The sequence below is a fragment of the Anser anser genome (genome assembly GCF_964211835.1).
Source record: "Anser anser genome assembly, chromosome: 1".
NCBI classification, from domain to species: domain Eukaryota; kingdom Metazoa; phylum Chordata; class Aves; order Anseriformes; family Anatidae; genus Anser; species Anser anser.
In genome coordinates, this window is record NC_139720.1 from 96,497,726 (window position 1) to 96,516,736 (window position 19,011).

At 42.5% G+C, this 19,011-nt stretch overlaps 1 protein-coding gene across 8 annotated transcripts in view; it reads left to right on the top strand.

Annotated features, from left to right (window-relative positions):
* Positions 1 to 18,857, top strand: part of GRAMD1C (GRAM domain containing 1C) — a 49,338-nt gene extending 30,481 nt beyond the window's left edge. For 7 of the 8 annotated variants that reach the window (XM_083822563.1, XM_083822569.1, XM_083822568.1 and 4 more), the window contains 10 exons: positions 3,058 to 3,220; positions 9,467 to 9,613; positions 10,390 to 10,508; positions 11,630 to 11,772; positions 13,488 to 13,591; positions 14,285 to 14,464; positions 15,474 to 15,531; positions 16,051 to 16,161; positions 17,088 to 17,193; positions 18,649 to 18,857. In XM_083822563.1, the coding sequence (XP_083678689.1) occupies positions 3,058 to 3,220; positions 9,467 to 9,613; positions 10,390 to 10,508; positions 11,630 to 11,772; positions 13,488 to 13,591; positions 14,285 to 14,464; positions 15,474 to 15,531; positions 16,051 to 16,161; positions 17,088 to 17,193; positions 18,649 to 18,726 (1,209 nt within the window). In that variant the 3' untranslated portion in view covers positions 18,727 to 18,857. The remainder of the gene's footprint in view (positions 1 to 3,057; positions 3,221 to 9,466; positions 9,614 to 10,389; positions 10,509 to 11,629; positions 11,773 to 13,487; positions 13,592 to 14,284; positions 14,465 to 15,473; positions 15,532 to 16,050; positions 16,162 to 17,087; positions 17,194 to 18,648) is intronic. The other variant, XM_083822564.1, reaches the window with a different exon arrangement.
* Positions 18,858 to 19,011: the final 154 nt, after the last annotated feature.

Consider the following 19,011-nt stretch of genomic DNA (forward strand, 5'->3'; position numbering starts at 1 on the left):
CATGGTGTTGAATGAATTTGTGAATGTGACTGGCTGTCTACAAGGGCAGGCACGTTAGTAGCGGTGTTCGAGATGTGCACAGCATTTAGCACAGTTCCTGGGGCTCCTATGTGCAGTTGTAGGCCTAAAAGGTTATGGACATTATCTCTTGGTTAATAGGTACCCCAAGGGAAAGATCTGGGAAAAGCAAACAGAGCACCAAAGCGTTTCGCTTTACTCAGATTGGGAATTTAATTGCTGTTTCTGCTGTGACAAAATTGAGGAGGAGAAAAAGATGCTTTAATAATCCTTACTTTCATATAGTAGTTATTCTGTCTTGCTAAAACTGATCTGCCGGTTAAGTAGGCTTTAAAGAGTTTTGTGGAAATCTAACTTAATGTCTAGAGACTGATATCCGTCAAACAATACTGGTATTTGTCAGATGTTAAAAGCTTAGTTATTAGGGTGGTGGGTATCCCTCATGAAAATCCTAGGAGTGTAAGACAAGTTTTTTGAAGAGCTGTAGGGGACTGTTGTCCCCTGTTTGAAGAGCTGTTGGGAAGATTGTGGATGCTGCTGGACTTTGGGCTCTTTAGGATAAGTAAAATCTACCCAGGTAGCCTTGATTTGGACTTGCTCGAGTCTTGTTTGCACAAGTACAAGGCCTCTTAAAATAACCACTCTGTTTGGAAAAGTGCTTTGTTTACCTACTGGGTGTCACTCCCAGAGATCTCTCTTGTAGGTGCTAAATCTAATTGGGCATGTTGGTAAGCAGGAATGCCTAGGGATGGGATCGGTAAGCAGGGAAAAGTGCTAGGATTCTCCCTTGACTTGCCTGCATTTAAAAAGTTCTCTAATTGTGAGGTAAAATGTCAGTCTCGATAAATCTGTTTAGTTTATGATTTTACTGTAGCTAAAACATGTAATGGTTGTGTTCAGCTGTATGTGTCATTTGGCATTTCTTAAGAATGTCGACACTCCACAGCTCTGGATTACTGCGCATGTTGCAGAAGCACAGGGGCAATAGGAGGAGATGGGATGGTAGTGCTTAAAAAGCTTTTATCAAAAATGATTGCACTGATGACACACAACACAATTGCCTTCCAAAGGCTGGAGGGAAAGAGGCTGAACTCCTCCCTTTGTTGTCTGACAGGCAAGGGAAATCTAAAGCTCTTTCAAAAAGAGATCAAAACTAATGGAGGGGTTGGCTCGCAGTTCTTGGACTGTCTTGGAAAAAGGATTGTCAATGGCTGGCTGTTCATAGTTAATTAAAGAAAGTGGGTGTGTAGTACCACTTACGGCTTGTCTGCTTCTCCAAGTGCAGGTCATCTCTGTATGGAAACCACTTTCTTCTTTCTACTCTTCCTTGGAAGGCTCTGTAAAATTTCCTTGTCTCGGAGCCCTCTGTTCACAGGTTAAAAACTAAAATGCATTGGCACAGAGCTTAGCAGTACTGGACAGGCTCAGGAGGCAAACGTGCGTAGGGAAGAAATGCTCTATTTAATTCTAGAATTCTAGTTGGCAGATCTTAAAATCAGTAATCTTTAGTGTAAAAATAATAATTAAAAAAAATACAGAAATGGAAAAAACTGATCACAGATATTCCAAAGGCATCAGCATGAATTTCTTCCTTGACATCATAAAGGACTTCTTTATAGATCTGTGTCAATTTCTAGGTAAATGTTTCGCCACTCCTAGCTCCCTTCACCTTTCTGTCTGTACTGGGAGAAAGTTTTGACATTGAAATGTTACTGTCCTCGTTCCTGTTGTGTGCCTGAGTGTAACTTCAGGCATAGTAGCTCCTTTCAGTAGGCACACATTTGTTAATTGATCTGCTTTGCTGATGCAGTATTCCTTTTTTTTTGACCTTGAGGGGATATTTTTGCTCGCTTCTACTGCAGTTGAATTCATGCCTGTCTCTATTCTCCAGCCACCCACCTTCTGCTAATGGCCCTCGGTTGCACAAAATGGTAAATGGTCTTTATTTTGAAAAAAGCCAAGTAGTACAGGAAGTACGTGATGACTATTCAAGCAGCGGATGCTCTTGTTTTATTTAGTCAGTGCTGAATAATCTTTAAGGATGATGGTGTTGCAGATGAATTGGAGCTACTCACTTGAGGAGGACCTGATCTTGTTTATCACAGTCCACGTGCTGCTGCCTGTGGGGGCTGTGCTATTCTTGATGCCAGCTGTTCCACTGGAGGCAACGGGAGCTTTGAAGGGAGGCTTAGGATGAAGACTGGCTCATAGCCAGGCTTTTTGGGTGGCACTCTGAGATGCACAAACCTTGTACATGTGGTTTTGCCAGCAGTTACTTCTTGAAGCGCTCAGTGATGCGTTTTGGTAGGCTTAGCCCCCAGTCGCTATAGTTAAGGGTTCAGGGCTGCATTGATTCAGTGACTGGTGCTGTGGGGAGTGCTCTGCTTGTGTATTACAGATGGCAAATGATACTCTATTCCTTTGTTTTGAAGAAATAACATTTTATAGGTAGGATGGCTCTAGACACTATTTTAAATTTTCCCTTTATCAAAGGGTACTGGAACCCTACAAAGTAAGAACACTCTCTTCAGATATCTAATTATGATGATCTAATCATGGTGAAGAAGAGAGGTCCTGTCTACTTCATTGTGCTTCCCCAAAGGATTGTTGGACCCCTTCCTAAATTGCCAAAAAAAAAAAAAAAATACAAAAAACCCACAACCTGACCAATAAAAAGTAAACAATCATATTAAGTTAATGAATTTATAAAAGCTAGCATGGATACAGGGAAGGGGACCAAGCTATGCAGGTGGATGCAAAGGGACTGGGTAGGGAACAAACTGCCCCTTTTAGGCAGCTCTTGGTAAGATGGACCAGATAAGTTTGTTCCTTGCTACTAGGGCAAAGTGAAGTCTGAGATAAAGAAGAAGGGAGGCTGGCTGGTATAGGGGAACAAGGGAGGAAATTAGTACTTAACTGTGGGGTAACTGAGCAGGTAGAATTTGTGGCTTCCTTTCTGAATTTTTTTCTTTGCAAGTAACTTTTTTAAAATGTTGTGTGTTTACTGATTTTTTTTTTTTTTCCTAATGGTTGTTTCAGGTAGAAGAGTCCCCGACTGAGACGCAAATAAAGAAGAGCCCTCTTCCATCTTCAGAAAGAAAATCTGTTAAGCTAGTCAGGAGCAGATCTTTAGAAAAGTCCTTGGATCTGAATGAGAATGAAAATCTTCCAGAGAAGAGCAGTGCCTCAGACAGTGAAGAAGGTAAATCTTTTAACATTTAGAAGCAGTAAGACAACCCTACTATTGTACTCTTCTGATCCTTCTCACTTGGTGGAGTAAGTTAGAAAACTTCCTGATTTTGTGAAATTTGTTTACTTGTTTGTTCCCCGGAGCTGCAGCAAAAACATCTTTGTAACTTAGTTTCTGGAAAAGGTCTTAAACTAGAAAAAAATTCTTGACAATGTGGTGTTCACTTTCCATGTTCTCATAGGTATTTCAAATGTGGTTTTTTCATTTGTTTTCACTTTTTGGGAACTGAGGGGAAACACTTCAGGCTGTTCTTTTAATTACCCCCCACCCACCCCCTTGCATTTCCTTCTTGATGCATATGGGCTTCAGTGTTACTGATGGCGAAGAACTTGCTGTCTTGTCTGGAGTTTCAACTTCCCAGCTTTCAGGAGTGTGTTCTGCATATTCTGAATCTTGTCTGAAGATGAACAACCTTAAATACATCTTAGAGTAGATCACACCGTGTTTTCATTGCATACCAACAAAGCTAGTATCTTAATGGATCCCAACGCATCATCCTCTTCAGTTATATCTCATCATCTAGTACCAGGCTAGCAGGAGCTTGGATACCACACCAATGTAGCACTTGCAACTTGCAAATGCATGCTTCCTTTCCTCTTTTTGTCCTAGGAGAGAAAAGTATGGCTGTGTGTTTCATAGTGGCTTTGGTGTGACTGTTTTTGCTATATCCTGGGCAGAGAGTAAGGCCCAGAGCATGCCTTGCACCCAGACTGGATGGCAGTGACATATGTGCAGATTTCTCTGGGTGCTTGTTCTTTGGTCCCACAGAGGCTCTTGACAAGTTCCCCCTCTAATATGAGCTCTTCCCTTATCGTGGGGAGCTCTTCTGTGCAAAAACCCATAGTTTCACAAACATTTCACAGAAGCTGTGGTGGATGTTCTGTTGAATATCCCCATCTTGGGCTCTGTGAACACCTTTAAAACAAAGCACACACAACCTGAATCGGTTTCAAAGTCTCTAGTGGCATGCAAATGAAGGACAGAAAACCTCAACAGGGCAGCTACTTCTGAACACACCGCTATTTTTCTTTCATATGCAAAGAGAGAACTTGCTTTCATTGCCTGTTGTCAGGAAAAGAACAGATCAATTTGAGGCCGGTTCTTAATCTGGCTGAGAAATTTGTGTATCATCTTTTCAGTCAGAATTGGCAACTGAAGGTGTGTGCAGATGCTGTTAAGTTGGGATCACTGGAGTGTGGAAAGCTTTCAAAGTTGTGGATTGATCTGGCCATCTGCAAGGTGTGATCTTTGCCTGAGGATATACTTTATATTTCAGTTACCTTTCTCGTTGCTCCCCAGCACTGCTTCTGTTTGCTGGTGTTGGGATTCAGCTTGATGGATGTCAAGCTGTATCATTTTTGGGAGTTATATGTATTTGAACAAGTTGCTGGTTATGCCCCTGTGCATTGAACAAGCTTTACACATTGTTGACTCAATCCCAGGTGTCTCTCTTAAAGCAGAAGAAAGTTTCAGTCTTCTGATGTTTTAGATATTTTGGATACCCATGGATTTTTAAATGGTGAAGGTATCCAATGAAATGGGTTGAAAATAGGCCTGTTTGCCTAAATGATAAAGGCAAATACCAGCTGTCATCCCTGTGCTGGTGATATTCAGCAAACAAAGCATATTAAACTGGAGATGTCCCTTTAAAAGAGGACTGAATTCATGCTGCTCTTCCTATTTCTCCTCCCTCCCCCAAGATGAGTCTCTTTTATTCGGAGCAGGATTTTCTAGTCCCACAACATTAATCTTTTCTCACAGATTACTCTCCTCATGCTTAGAATTCTTTTCTTCTGTTTCTCTGTCTGTTTTCTATTGCAGTTGCCCCACACTCTTACAAGGTGAACTCCTTCATTCAGATGAAATTAGCTATCCCACACAGCAAAGGGTTACCCATGCAATTAACCTCTCTTGTGTTCTCTGGCTCATGCTCAGGCTGCCCACAGAGGTGTTCTGGCAAATAAGGTGAGGGGGCAAGCTCAAGACTTGTTCTCCAACTTCACGTCCACCTGACACCAAAAGCTGGAATGTCAGAGCCTTGGCAACTCCTTGTCCTTCATGATTTTCACATTGCAAACTGGGGGAGGGGGGTCTCTCACTGCATGCCACTGGCTCAGTGACCTGTATCTTGGTGTATTAGTTTGGTTTCATAAACTGGAGTATAAATCTTGGGCCGTGACAAACTCTTGGCTGAGATAGAAGTTAATATCTGCAGTCTCAATGATAAATTTTAGAAAACAAATTTTAGCTCAAGCACAGAATGTGCTCCCAATATAGAAGCATCAGATTCTGAGTTTCCTCAAAGGACTGACTGTGTTGGATGTAGGGTTTCTATATGCAACTATAATGCTCAGCAACATGAAATGCCTCAAAGAAAGAAGGGAGAAGTAGGATATTGGAAAACACTGTTAGAAAGCTTTACTGTGTATGGGGACCTTGTAATTCCTGATCTCCTTGCATAATTTGACTTTGGTGTTTCTGTGTGCATTAATAACCACCCTAAATGCGTGGTCTGCAGGAGAGCATAACTGCTTGTACTCAAATGCTGTGAGGTGGGTACAGTGATGGTGTGGCTTTTTTTGCCGATAGGGATATGGGATGTGGAGGGGTTGAAAAGAGTTCAGCCTGCTTTTTTTTTTTCAAGAGGTGAAATTCTGGATATACGGTGCATGTACAGAAGAGCATCCCTTAGCCCTGTTACCTTGCTGACATAATCACAATATTTAAAGCACGTACTCTGTTAAATGTATAGCTGCCAATAATCTGTTGCTTTGGGATTTGAAGGAATATCTGTTGTGAATTATCTAAAAGGCTTAAGCTTTTCTTGTGATCAGGAAAAAGATAGCACTGTCACAGTATTTTTCAGTACTTCCCCCAAGGTAATTTGGTATTTAGCCTTTTAAAGTATAGGAGAATTCTTTGATAATGGTTACTATTGCTGATGTAGTCTTTAAATAGATGGTGGCTGGAACGTATTCACTCTAGGAATTAGTTTTAACGACTTGATTTCAGGTGCGTCTGTTTTAAGTCTCTGACCTGTGCATTATTTACAGCGTGCAGTTCTTTCCCCCTCCATCCCCAGTGGCATAGAAATCCCAAACAGCACCATGAGTTGTGTACATACGTTTATCTCCTCATCCTCTCCCAGCTCTGTGGAGTGGAAGATTCAGCTGTCTTAGAAACCTGTTTGATAGCCTCTGTTCTTACTAGTTTAACTTTTTTTTTTGCTTGGGGTACGTGTTTAGCTTCACGAGCTGCTGGTTGTTAACAGGAATTGGAAGAACAGTATCTCTTTTTGACTCCTCTGCACCCCCTCCAATTTTTTTTGTCTTGCACTGCAAATGGTTTCAAACCTGTGCAGTCACTGGTGCCTAATGGTATTATATGCAAACAGTATTTCACAGCTTGCCATACAGTGATGAAAATGACCTTACGAAGTGTAAGGCAGCAGTGGGGGAGGGAGGAGACCTGCTGTCTTCTTGCAGAACGAGGACACTCACGGTAATGTTTGCTTGGCGTTTTTGGGTCCCTAGGGATCCTAACCTAAAATCAGAGTGATTTCAAGTTCTCTTATCAGACAGTTACTCCAATTCATCTATAAATGTTTTCAGGCTGAGCGAGTTAGCGGCTGATAATTACATACCGCTAAGGGGTTAGAACAGCGTTAAGGAGCTAGACTGATATCTGCATGGGAATAAAAACATTTTTTCATATACAGTATCTCTAAGCTAGTTCTAGGTAGAAAATGCTCCATGTTGCTCTTGAATTGTAATAACTCATACGGGTAAGCCCACCTACCTCTTAATTAAACCAAAAAAAGAGTAGACAAATATGTATATTTGTAACATAGACAAGTGTTTCAAGCTTTCTATTCTGTCCAAACTGCAAGTGTGTAATCTGTACACTTATTCTTGCTATTCTGCTGTTGGTGCTCACTGCTTCATGTGGGATTCCTGCAGATAAACCCTGAGAAGCCCAGATGGAAGTGACTTAAATCTTGTCAAGCTCTTGGTATATGCAGTGACTGGCTCCTGCAGGTGTGGAATTCAGAAGCTTTCATACATGTGTTTTCCAGGCCTCTTTCAGAAAGCCTGGAAACATTTCAGATAAAATAGCTGTTTAAACAGGAGAATCTAAAGTAGCTGATTAGCCTGATTATATCAGCCTAGTTTCAGCTTGGGTTTTCTGAAAATACTCTTGCGATAACACCAATTTTTTCAAGAGCTGAGAGACTGTAACTAAAAACACTTCTCAATAGATGCTTTCATGCACTTGGCAGCTCACTGACTACTCCTTATAGAGCTATAACTAGATAGAAAAAGTGTAGGCAAATCAGCTAACAGGAAATTATCTATAAATTAAAACACTATAGATCCATGGATGCACTTGCTGTTGAACTTGAGCCTTGGTACAAGGAGGAGAGACTTCATGTTTGAAGAGTAAAATATTCCAGTAGCGAGGTCCAGACCGTAAAGTAATAATGCATGAGCTTTGAATTATCTGCTGCCTGGCTCCATACAAGCTGGCTGATGTCCAGTAGTCAAAGGGAATGTCAGCATCAGAACACCTGAAGCTTCCCCTCTCTCTCTTAGCAAAAGAGGGGAAGTGGGGAGTGCATTTTGAGATGAGGTCTGCGGCATTGAGGCCTTGTTAGCTGAGGTCGCTCACAGTTCACTGAGTTTTGATGGAACTAGGCTCAGCTCCGAGAGGAAATACAGTGAACGTAAGCTGAAAACCCAGCCTGAATTTCTAGCTTCCTGCAGAATGTTTCAACACAGCCGAATCTGTATTCTAGCAAATAATGACTGCATGTTGGTTGGTTAAATACGCCTCGCAAAATACGTGCTGGCTTTCTGTCCCACCTTGCAGTTGTATAAGCAGAACGTAGCACAGGAAGGCCATCTCTTGGGCAAGCATGAAGATGTCGCTTACGCTTCACTTTGGGGTCGTGTATTGAAGTCTGCTTAGGTCAAAACTTTTTTGGAGACGTGTAGGTGTGTAGTGGGGACTTCTAACAGGCTGGAAGCAGTGCTGGAGGAGAAGGCCGCTCAGAATCAGAACTGGGTTTCACTGCAGGCTTCTGTTATGATTAGTTGCTACACTTACATTTATCAATACTGACTGCTATGAAATCCTGTTTAAGTGCTGTAACCTATGCCTGCAGGCAGTTTGTGAACTGTAGCATGATATTCAAGCTACCTTTGCTTTGGTTGCTGGCAGTGACCTTTGATAGCTCTGAGAATTCACTTATATCAGTTGAAAGGTTAGGCATCCTGACTTCTGTCTTGCTTCCACAAGCTTTGTTTTCAGGCGTTTTGCCTGGTTTTGGTGTGTGGGGTTGGGTTTTTAGGATTTTTGTACTTCTTTTTTTTGGTAATAGCCTAGAATGGGCTTGTTTGTAAAGCATGAGCAGACAGAGTTGGGGTTGGCACAGGAAATGGCTGTCCCTCCAGGATTATGATTCTGTCCCTTATCTATTGAGAGAGTGGCTGCAACAGCCACAAAGCTGACTCATGCCAGCAACCAACAAGCAGCAGAAATAAAGCTCAGTGCTGTGACAACAGAACACCTTTGGGGTGCTTGTTGGTGGTTTGACATAGGGAGGATGATAAAGCATCCTGGTGTGCTTTGCGGGGCTGCACAATGGAGCAGGGTGCTCCTTGCATTCCCCTTGCAATAGGTATGGAGGAAGGAACAGTCTGAGGAAAGGTCTGTGCCTGGTCTCAGTGTGGACAGTACCAGCATACAGATGTTAGAAGCAGAATTCTGGTACTAGCCACAAGTGAAAAGGAAAACTAGTGTGCTCTCGCTGTCCTGCTTGCTATGAACATGTCATATAATAGGCACATATTAAATGAGGATTGTGCTGACTCTGTCTTCTCCAGTGTGTCCTGTAGGATCAGTAGAATTCTGAAGGCAAAACTCAAGCAATGCGATCTTGTAATGTTGATTTATCGACTTATCCAGTGAAATAGTGAGAGATGGGCTAAAAAACCACCTCTGGACTTTGTTCCCAGCTCCCAAAGACCACCTTACTACAGATTAATGTGCTGCTGTCAATTCTGAGTTTCTGAGAGTAAGAAACAATTGCTGATGCAAGCTTGGGAAGGATATGATATAATAAAGCTTAGTACTATTAAAAAAACCTTTATAATAGTCCTTTTATGTTTTTAACCCAATCTCTCTGCCTTTCCTTAGCAGTGAAGGAGACTGTCTCTGAGAATGATCTCTATGGGAGACTTTTTATAAACAGAGTTTTCCACATCACTGCAGACAAGATGTTTGAAATCCTCTTCACCAATTCTCACTTCATGCAGAGGTTTCTCAATTCCAGGAGTATAGTAGGTAATGTACTCTTCTTCCTTCTGTCTGTGTTGCAACTTACTCCGAAAACTTCAACCTCTGAGAAATGATAAATAGGGCTGAGTTTGAATTTTAGGTTTCTCCTTGCTTTAAAAGGATTTTGAAGCTCTCAAGTTCTGCTATAAAAGACACTATTAAGAGCTAGCCTGTTTCTGTAGATCAGTCATATTTCTGAGTAAGAACCTCATTTCAATGCACAACAGAACTGCATCTTAATGCCTAAATTGTTGCATTCTGTGAGGTGTTTCCTTCCATTGTGTCCCAGAAATAGTGAAGTCTGTACAGTTGGCGCATAGATGAAATTGCTGCATCCTCCTAAATGATGCTCTCAGGCTTTAATTTTCTGGATGAGTAAACTTTATTCATTGAGATGATAAGGTAAGAAAACTAAGCTGAAAAGGGAAATATTTATTCAGTGTTAGCTTGGAAGGCAGAGTGGCAAAAGCAATTTGATAATGCGGGATGAATCCTTTCAACTTTAAGCAGATAGGAAATGGTATATTTTCATTTATTTGCTTACTCTTCTCTGCATCCCCAAGTCTCTTTCAGTAGACTTAGGTTCAGCTACTTACTGCCTTACCTTTGCTCATTCAGTGAACTAAAGTTTCCCTTTTCATGCAAAAAGCACACAACCACTTGGAGACAGTTTCGTCTCTCCCCACATTGCTGTTATAAAATTGCACTTTAAGATATGAAGGGGCAGAGATGATGCCGTTCAGATGATCTGCATGTGAGATTTTGTATAATTTGTCATCTAGATGCTGTATCGACCCCTTGGAATAGAGATTCCAGTGGCAATCAGCTGAGGACTTTGACGTACACTGTAACAATTAACAATCCTCTCTGTGGGAAGTTCACAACTGCAACTGAAAAGCAGGTACTGTCTGCACGTGTGTCTGTTTGGTGCCTTTTAAAGCAAGGAAGGGGTGAGCTCTGCAGTCTTGTCAGAGATCTGACCGTGGATTAGAGTTCAGTGAGCTGAATGTGGATCTGCAGTTTAAATATAGCATCCTGAAGGGTATCTTTCTGCCCCTTTCACCATTAATGAGCAAATGCAGAAAGCTTCTCTGACTTTATCGGCCTTTACGCGTGGCTGTGAGGTTCTCCCACAGACTGTGGGGAGTAGCATTGACCTCGTGTATGAACTGGGGGGTGGCCAGAAAAGATGCAGTAATCTGCTTTCAGTGTCCAGTTCTGGGCTCCCCAGTACAAGAGAGGAATGGCGTTTTTGGAGAGAGTTTAGTGAAGGGCCACAAAGACGAAGGGCAGGAGCTTCTCTCCTATGAGGAAAGGCCGAGAGGGCTGGGACTCTTCAGCCTGGAGAAGAGAAGGCTTGGGGTGGGGATCCTATTGATGTGTATATAAATACCTGATGGGAGGGTGGAAAGAGGATGGAGCCAGGCTCTTTTCAGTGGTGGTAGGACAAGAGGCAGCAGGCACAAGAGGTGTTTCTTCTGAACATCAGGAAACACTTTTTTTTTTATTGTGAGGGTGACGGAGCACTAGAACAGCCTGCCTGAAGAGGTTGTGGAGTCTTCCTTGGAGATCTTCAAAAGCTGCCTGGACATGGTCTAGGGTAGCCTGTTCTAGGTGGCCCTGCTTGAGCAGAGTGGTTGGACCAGATGACCTCCAGAGGTCTCTTCCAACCTTAACCCTTCTGTGGTACAGGTTAGGGAAAGGTCTCATAGCTCATTCTCAAAGAACTGTGGTCATGCGTCAGCGGGCAGTCTTGCATTCGGTACTTGGTATGTCAGTGGAGAAGGGGGGTGGTGTACTGCTTCTGCTTGTACTGGCTTTAGCTGGGGATGTCATCTCTTCTCCACCCTGACTATACTTGACATTCTTAACTGACTTCTCTCATGGTTGTTCAGGCTTTCTCCCTACTCCACTTCACTTGGATTGGAATTGGTTGGCCTAACATAAAGAATTGGGGCTGAAGGGGGAAAAAAATATCAAACACCATGAATACACTTACTCCTTCCTGTTTTTTCATCATAGATCCTGCATAAGCAGAGCCAGAAAGGTCAGTCTTATCAGGTGGATGCTGAAGTACTGACCCATGATGTCCCCTACCACGATTACTTCTACACTGTGAACCGATACTGCATCAGCCGCACGTCCAGTCACAAATGTCGATTACGGTGAGCCTGAGCGATGCGCAGCGGGAGCCGAGGACTCGGAGGCATCTCTGTTGCAGCCTGTTGAAATCTGCTTATCAAAAGATCTGCCTGCAGCGTAAAGAATGCTTCGTTTCTCTTGAAGCTGGGGATCTCTCCTGAAAAATAAGCTTGTTCTATCTCCTGTCATATGTATGCTGTACTCAGATATGATTAATTTGGTGAGAAATTAAGTCTTACGCTGGTCTTACAAGATACAGAGCTCATCTCCAAGGCTGTGGACTGGGTTCTGATCAGCACTGGGTTTTGAATGCAGTTGCATGAGTGAGATGAATTGGAACTATGACAGATGTTTTGTGACAAAGCTTCTGAGGTATCCTTGCATAAGGGCCTGCAGAGGAGGGTAGTTTCACAGGAAGATGAAGGAAGCATACCCGTAGAAGTACATTGGGTACTTGAGCAAATCATTGTTAGACTTCATTATTAGACTTTAGGTAGGTGGGGGTGTCGTAAGGCACTTCCCTCTCCCATTTGAAAACGTCTGAAGTGATCAAGTTCCTTGTTGGCTGCATTTGTGTGACTATGTAACTCTTGGTAACTTTTTTTAACATTGTCCTTAGTGATTCCTTTTATCTCAAACTTTATCAGAATACAGGTAAGGTGAGCAAGCCTGGATTTCCTTCTGGTTTATCTTAGGCTATAAAAGTGCTGAAGACTCCCTCCTCTTCGGGGAGGGAAAAGGGTCCTTGAACAACTGTTCTGGATGACTTTGAGTGAGTCATCCTTCCTATTTGAGGGCTCTATTTGTTTTTTTTGAGATGCATGACAACCCTAAGATAAGTGCAAAAGCCAGGGTTTGAATACAGTGTAAAGAGGATGAATGTATAGAACAAAGTGCATGCTGATGCTACAACTGGCTTTATATTATACTGTTTAAAAGAGCTCAGGAAGTAATTGAAAGATTTTTTTTTGTTAGAGTAGGGACTCGGTGGGCATATGTTTCTTGGAATGATTACTTGAAAAAGTTGGGCAAGTATGTATTTCAGTAAGGTCAGTGTTATGGATTTGAGTAAAGATCATGAGCTATCCTTTTGTCCTTTATCTTTATGAAGAGCTTTAAGATTCACTCGGTTGTCCGAACAAGCCCTCTGCAGGGTTCTGTTCTAGTACCTTCCCATTCTGGAAGCAGTATTGCCTAGCTTAACCTGGGAGACGCAAGTAGGAATGTCTCTCTTCCTCTGTCGTGCTTACAGAGAGTGAGTTTAATTTCTGTCTCCTCAGGGTAGGATCTGAGTACTGGATGCACGGTAATGAATTTTACCTGCTGCTGCTGTTGTGCCCATGTAGTATATCATGTGTGCATACGGAGTAAAAAGCAGAACTTCTATTTGTAAGGTTATTTTAAATGTTTGTTCAAGTCAGAGCAGTTTGCAGGAGAGAAACACCCCACTGCTCTGAGTCTGAAAAGAAAACACTTCAAAATGAGTTCAAAATGTTTACAATGATTTGGACATTTGGATCTCCTGAGGCTTTTAGCTTGATGTGTTGTCTTTGCCTGTGTCTGTCTCTTGCCTCGCTTCAGTGTAAGTGCTGCTCAGGTGGAAAGCCAAGGCAGTTCCAGTTGTTATTTCAGGTTATGGACATAAGCTAGGGGCTTGCCTCTGATAAGAGATTTCTGCTATCACTGTGCTACCTAGCAGAATGCTTCTTTTTCTTCACTGTTGTGTTCTGTTTCTTAGGGTTTCTGCAGAAGTAAAGTACAAAAAGCAGCCTTGGGGCCTGGTAAAGTCTGTAATCGAGAAGAACACCTGGGGAGGAATACAGGAGAACTTCAAACAACTTGGTGAGGCATTTCCTTCTCTTTGGTGGAGTAAGGAGGCTACCTTCCCTATGCATGTTTTCATCTGTGTCAAACTTCTTTCCTTAAAGAATGGTTTGAAAAGAAGGTATCAACCAAAGGGATCTCTAGTTATCGATACATCTGTCAGTTCTGGGGGTGTAAAAGACGCCTGGCAGCATAATGCCTTCCAAAAGCTCTTGCATGCCTTGTCAGCAATTGCTTCCTGAAGGAAGCAGGAGAAAAACTTTTACTCTCAACTGCATATGCCTGTCTCTAACACGAGTATTTCCTTGATTGTGAGTATGAGAAGAGGAGCAGCGGCACTTGGCAGGCACCCTGGCTACGGCTGTTAACAGCCTGGCCAGCCGTGTGCTGGCTCAGTCTAATGCAATTCCTAATCTCGGTCTAACAGTGTCTGGAAGCGTTCCTCCTAACTACAGTCTAACACAATAAACAATCGTGCATAGCCTGAGTGTTCATCAGATCTGACAGGTGCCCAACGTGCCATATAGCAAAGAAGATGACTAGTATAGGTTAAGACATAGTTTATGTCAATTACCTGACTTAAGTTCATTTACTAGAAGATGTACTTACTCTTCTCACCACCACCCTCCATATCTTGTTTGCAATTTAAGTCTTCAGTGCTTGGCTTTTTGGCTTTCTTTAAAGTTCAGGAACCTTATTTTTTTACTGCAGAATCAGATCTGCTAATGGAGGAATATGCAATTAACCAATCCATAGAAGATACTGGAAAATTAGTTGCCTTGAGACGAAGACGACGCACTTTACACCGGAGTCTGGCAGAATCGCTTCCCAAACGCTCCTCCCAGCACTCCTCTGGTGACATGGGGCTGGAGTCCCAGGGCAGCATAATAGGTAGGAGTTCTTGTATCCAGATTTTTATACCCAGTATTTTCCACAAGGTGTGTTTAAGAAAGTTTAACTCTTACAGTAGTGCCAGAGTAACACTTGTGTGTATATTGCTCTTGTTTTTATCTGATTGGTGTGATAGCAAATGCTTTAGTGTGTTCAGCCTTGCATAAAATCAGTTAGGAACATGCGTAGTCACTATTATGGGGAACACATGATGAAATCAAACCTAATCCTACCTTCCGTTTTTGAAAAATTAAAATAAAATCCTAAAATGCTGCACAGTACATGTGTAGAATTGAAAATGAGATGGGATCAGAAACAAATGTAATCTGATTTTTTGCCAAGTTGCTGAAAATTTGCTTTGCTTTTTCTTCAAACTGCACATCTGAGTCGTGAGATGATTAACTGTCACTCACTGCTTGGCCTTAGCACCTCATACTTGATTTTGTTGGTAATGTTGGAGTCCATTTTCTATCTGTTTTTGTAACTTCTATGTTACTGAAGCATTTTTTCGTAGTTTTACTGCCACTGAGTATGACAGACTTGGACTCAGATGGAACAAGTTAAAGGGGAATTTGATTTAGCATTTGTTGGCAGGAAGTCTCATTTGGTCAGGAGAACAAGCAGAAAAGAGCAATGTTGCAGACTCTCTGCTAATACGGGACCAGCAGCGTGCGTGCTGAATGGGTGGTGGTAATGCATGGGCTGCAGCATCCTCAGGCCATCCGGGCTTAATGCGATGTCCTAGAGCTGTGTTCCCTGCAGCATACTGGAATGGAGGGAATCCTCCTGAGGGAAGAGCCTGGCTCTCTAGCTGACTTGTCTGAGATGACTGCGGAAATGACTGGGTGCATTAAGTCCATTCTGGAGAGAATCTTGTGTACCTGTGTGATCTGTTGCTTTCCTCAGAAGTTGTTGAGCAGTTCTGTGTGTGCAGTGCTGGGCACTGACACGTGTCTGTTAGGGGTGTTCTTCAGGACTTCTTAACCTCCTTCTCTTCCATGCCCTCTAGGAAGGAAAAGAGATCCTGTAAATAGGACCACCACCATCATTGTAGTAATGAGTGTCTTGTAAGTACTCGCTTGCATTAAATCATGGTTTAACTCAATCTCAGCTTGGTGTTTGTCTGTATCTGCCTGTACCTACCTCACTTGCACATTAACATTGCATGTAGCAGGATAAATCCTAACCGATTTTGAATGTAAATTTAGAAACTTGGGTAGAAGTGGAAATGGATTGACTTAAGAAGTGACAGAGAATGAAAACGCTGCTTTGACAAACTAGTCTGTTGTAGGTTTACCTATATCTGATCCTACAAAAAATTCCAGAACTTAATTCATTCCCATTTTGACAGCTGCAGAGGAGGCACTGCTGTTGCTTCATGAAGGTTGCTGTTGCACAGCTTAAAGCTAACTGCTGAGAATTGTTTGGGTAAATCTTTCTTTTCAGTATAGCAGTGCCCCATGGCCTTTGGCCCCAAAAGCATTCACTTTTCCTAGATGTTTGTAGCCCAAGTCTCATTTCTGTAGCGTTCTAACAGTAATGGCAAAGCCTGTCTGACTTAATTTTGTTCTCTGTTCTCTCTGCAGTTTGCTGCTGTTGGTTTTGTTGAACATAACGCTGTTTCTCAAACTGTCAAAGATAGAGCACGCAGCTCAGTCTCTCTATCATGTCCAGCTTCAGGAAGAAAACTCTTTGAAGTAAGTTGAATACACAGTCTTTGCTTTTGTTCTTCCTCAGCCTATGACAGAATCTGATTTAAAGAAATAGATTTCAAACAATGAAACCTGGCGGTACGTTTTCAAAAGCTGTTAGGGCTTGTTGCTCTTCTGTGGTCTATGCTGATATCCGGTGACATGTCTGACTGCATTTTGCAGTAATAAATTTCTCCTTTGACAAGCTGTTTTTTGGGGAAGTGTTAACCTTAGCTTGCATTTATCACCCTGCTGTGACTCATCTGCTGTGAATATTGTAGTGCTGATCACAGAACTGAAGCATTCACTTCATCCTGTGTGAACCAGCATGATCTCAAACATCACGTTAAAGGTTCACTTAGCTTTTTAGCTTCCATCTCTGTGCATCTCTTGCAAAATCCCTTCTCCCCCTCAAACTTGTGTTAGGTGCCTTTCATATTCAGATCTCTTTTAAGAGGCTCAGGTATTGCTCTTTCTCATCGATGTGTTATAGGTAAACAAGTTACAAATGATAACCTGATCTTGAGTATGGAGGTGGTGTGGTGACCTCCCATGGTGAAGATTTAGAGTAACTGATTTAGAGTAACTTCCTTCATAAGAAAGATCTTACCATCTTGGTCCTTTGGGGACCCAGGAGTTGGACTCAACGAACCTTGTGGGTCCCTTCCAACTCGGTTATTCTATGATTGTGTGATCTTAACTGTGAGAACTTAAATTGTTGACATAATGTGAGCACATTTGTGACTGCCGCTACAAAGGCCTGAGGCAGTACCTTCAAGTCAACAGGAAGCAGAATTGAACTGCAGACACCTTTTTATGTGGCTTTTGGAAAAGGATGTCCTTAGCAATGGTGGTAGAGTAATTGCTTTTTGGTGGATAGGCACAGGGAGGTGCTTGTTTCGTGTTTCTGATGTCATCTCGATCTCTTTCAGCATATCCCCAGAAATGGTATCAAAAGAGGAGATCCCTCAATATGATAAGGAACAGGTTAAACACGTGAAGGGAGTACTAAGAGATTCAATTGAAATGCTTGAGCAGGTAAGTCTGCCAGTCTTCCCTGGTGATACTCTTGTTTTTCAACAACTCAAGTTTTCTCCCTTATGCCAGGATAACCTTTTTTTTTTAAAATGTTTTCTGGTGCTAACTAAAGTTTCATGTCTACTTGGCCTCAGTTTTGTCCTAGGCTTGAATTTGGTACAAAGGCAGTGCTCATCATATTTCTGATGGATTTTTCTTTGGGCTAGAATTAAATGGTCGTATCAATTTTCTTAAACCTGTCAGGTACCTTTTATTGATGAGATCTGTTGATGGATTTTGAATCGTGACAAAGCAAAGATTGGAGTAACTCAAAACAGATCCTCTTTTCTGAGACGACTCAAAACATAACTAAGTATTTGCTTACCTCACTGCAGGGTTTCTTCAGGCAGGTTTATCTAGGCTTTTGCTCCCCTCTACCCATCTAGATGTTGGTGAGAGCTTCACTTAATGGGCCACCCAATCTCTGGTCCTGAAGTCGAGGGCTGCTAAACCCCTAGGCTGAAATTACAACTCAGCAAGTGAAGGACAGTGAAATTCATACAGCAGTTTCTACTTATAACCTATGAATGTTCTGATTTTAAGCTCTTTTTATTAAATCTTAAAATGTGACAGAAGAAATTATTAGATTAGGAAAGCTGTGGGGGAGTTCACATGTAGCTCTATCCATCAGCAGTTTGCTCTGTGCTCTCCCACGCACTAAAGGAGGGTAGAAAAAAGCCAGTTTTGATATTCCCTGTTTAGAGGTGTCTCTGCACAAAAAGCTGCTATTAATTTGTTAACCGTTTTGGGCACAACTTGAGATGCTTCCAAGTGCTGGAGACTTCACTGTAGAAATTAATTTCCTGGTTTCCATTCCTTCTTCAGTTTCTTTGCCTCCTACCCAAACAATTGTGAATGCTGAAGTGTTAAACTGCCTTTTTGAATTTTCGCAGTGTGAAAACTTTTAAAAGGTGGAGTGAGAACTCAGCCACCTCTCCCATCCCAAGTAACGCTTTTGTGGGGAAGTCACGCCTCATCGGTGTCCTTTCACCTTGTGTTTTCTGAGGGTTGTCAGCAACCTAATTGCGTCTTGTGCATCAAAATGCACTGGAAGGGCTGGGTACTAAAAATTTTAAAGATTGATTATGCCTTGCTGCCATTTTCCTTCAAGTATTTGCCACGAACGTCAACAATGACTGAAAATGAGTGGGGAAACTTCTCTGTGCTATTGTATAGCGGGGTGTTAAGACTTTATCATATTGTGATGTTAGTAATTATAAAGTTAATAATTACTAACAGTACAGTATGATGAACTGCATAGAGTGTAGCTGTTAAGAAAGCAGAGTACAGTGACTCCTTAAAGAGAAAGGAAGCAGGAAATGGGATGGAATCCCTCTAAGAAGAGGAGGGAGGGGAACAGGATTTTCCTGATGGCCCTTACCAGCAGATTGATTAATTCACTATTTATTTCCCCAGCTGAAGCTCTCCCTGTCCATGCTCCAGAGAAGCTTTGATCACCTGAACAAGACCCAGAGCAGCAAGCCCGACAGCTAATGCCCGCCCCAGCCCTCAACCCCAAGGAGACACGTGCTCGAGGACTCGTGGGGCAGGGACTGTACCCGTCCCTTCCGGACTCTTTTCTATGGCGGCTCCGCAGCCGCACGGAATAAAGCTTTCTAGAAGCAGCACGCTGGCTCTGCGCTCCTGTAGGGGGTACCCCCCGTTGCGGGGGTACCCCCTGTTTTTGGGGGCTGTGCTCCTGTAGGAGGTACCCCGTATTTCGGGGGGCTGTTTGCCCAGCAGCACTGAGCTCTGCAGGCAACGAGCCGGGTTTGTGCT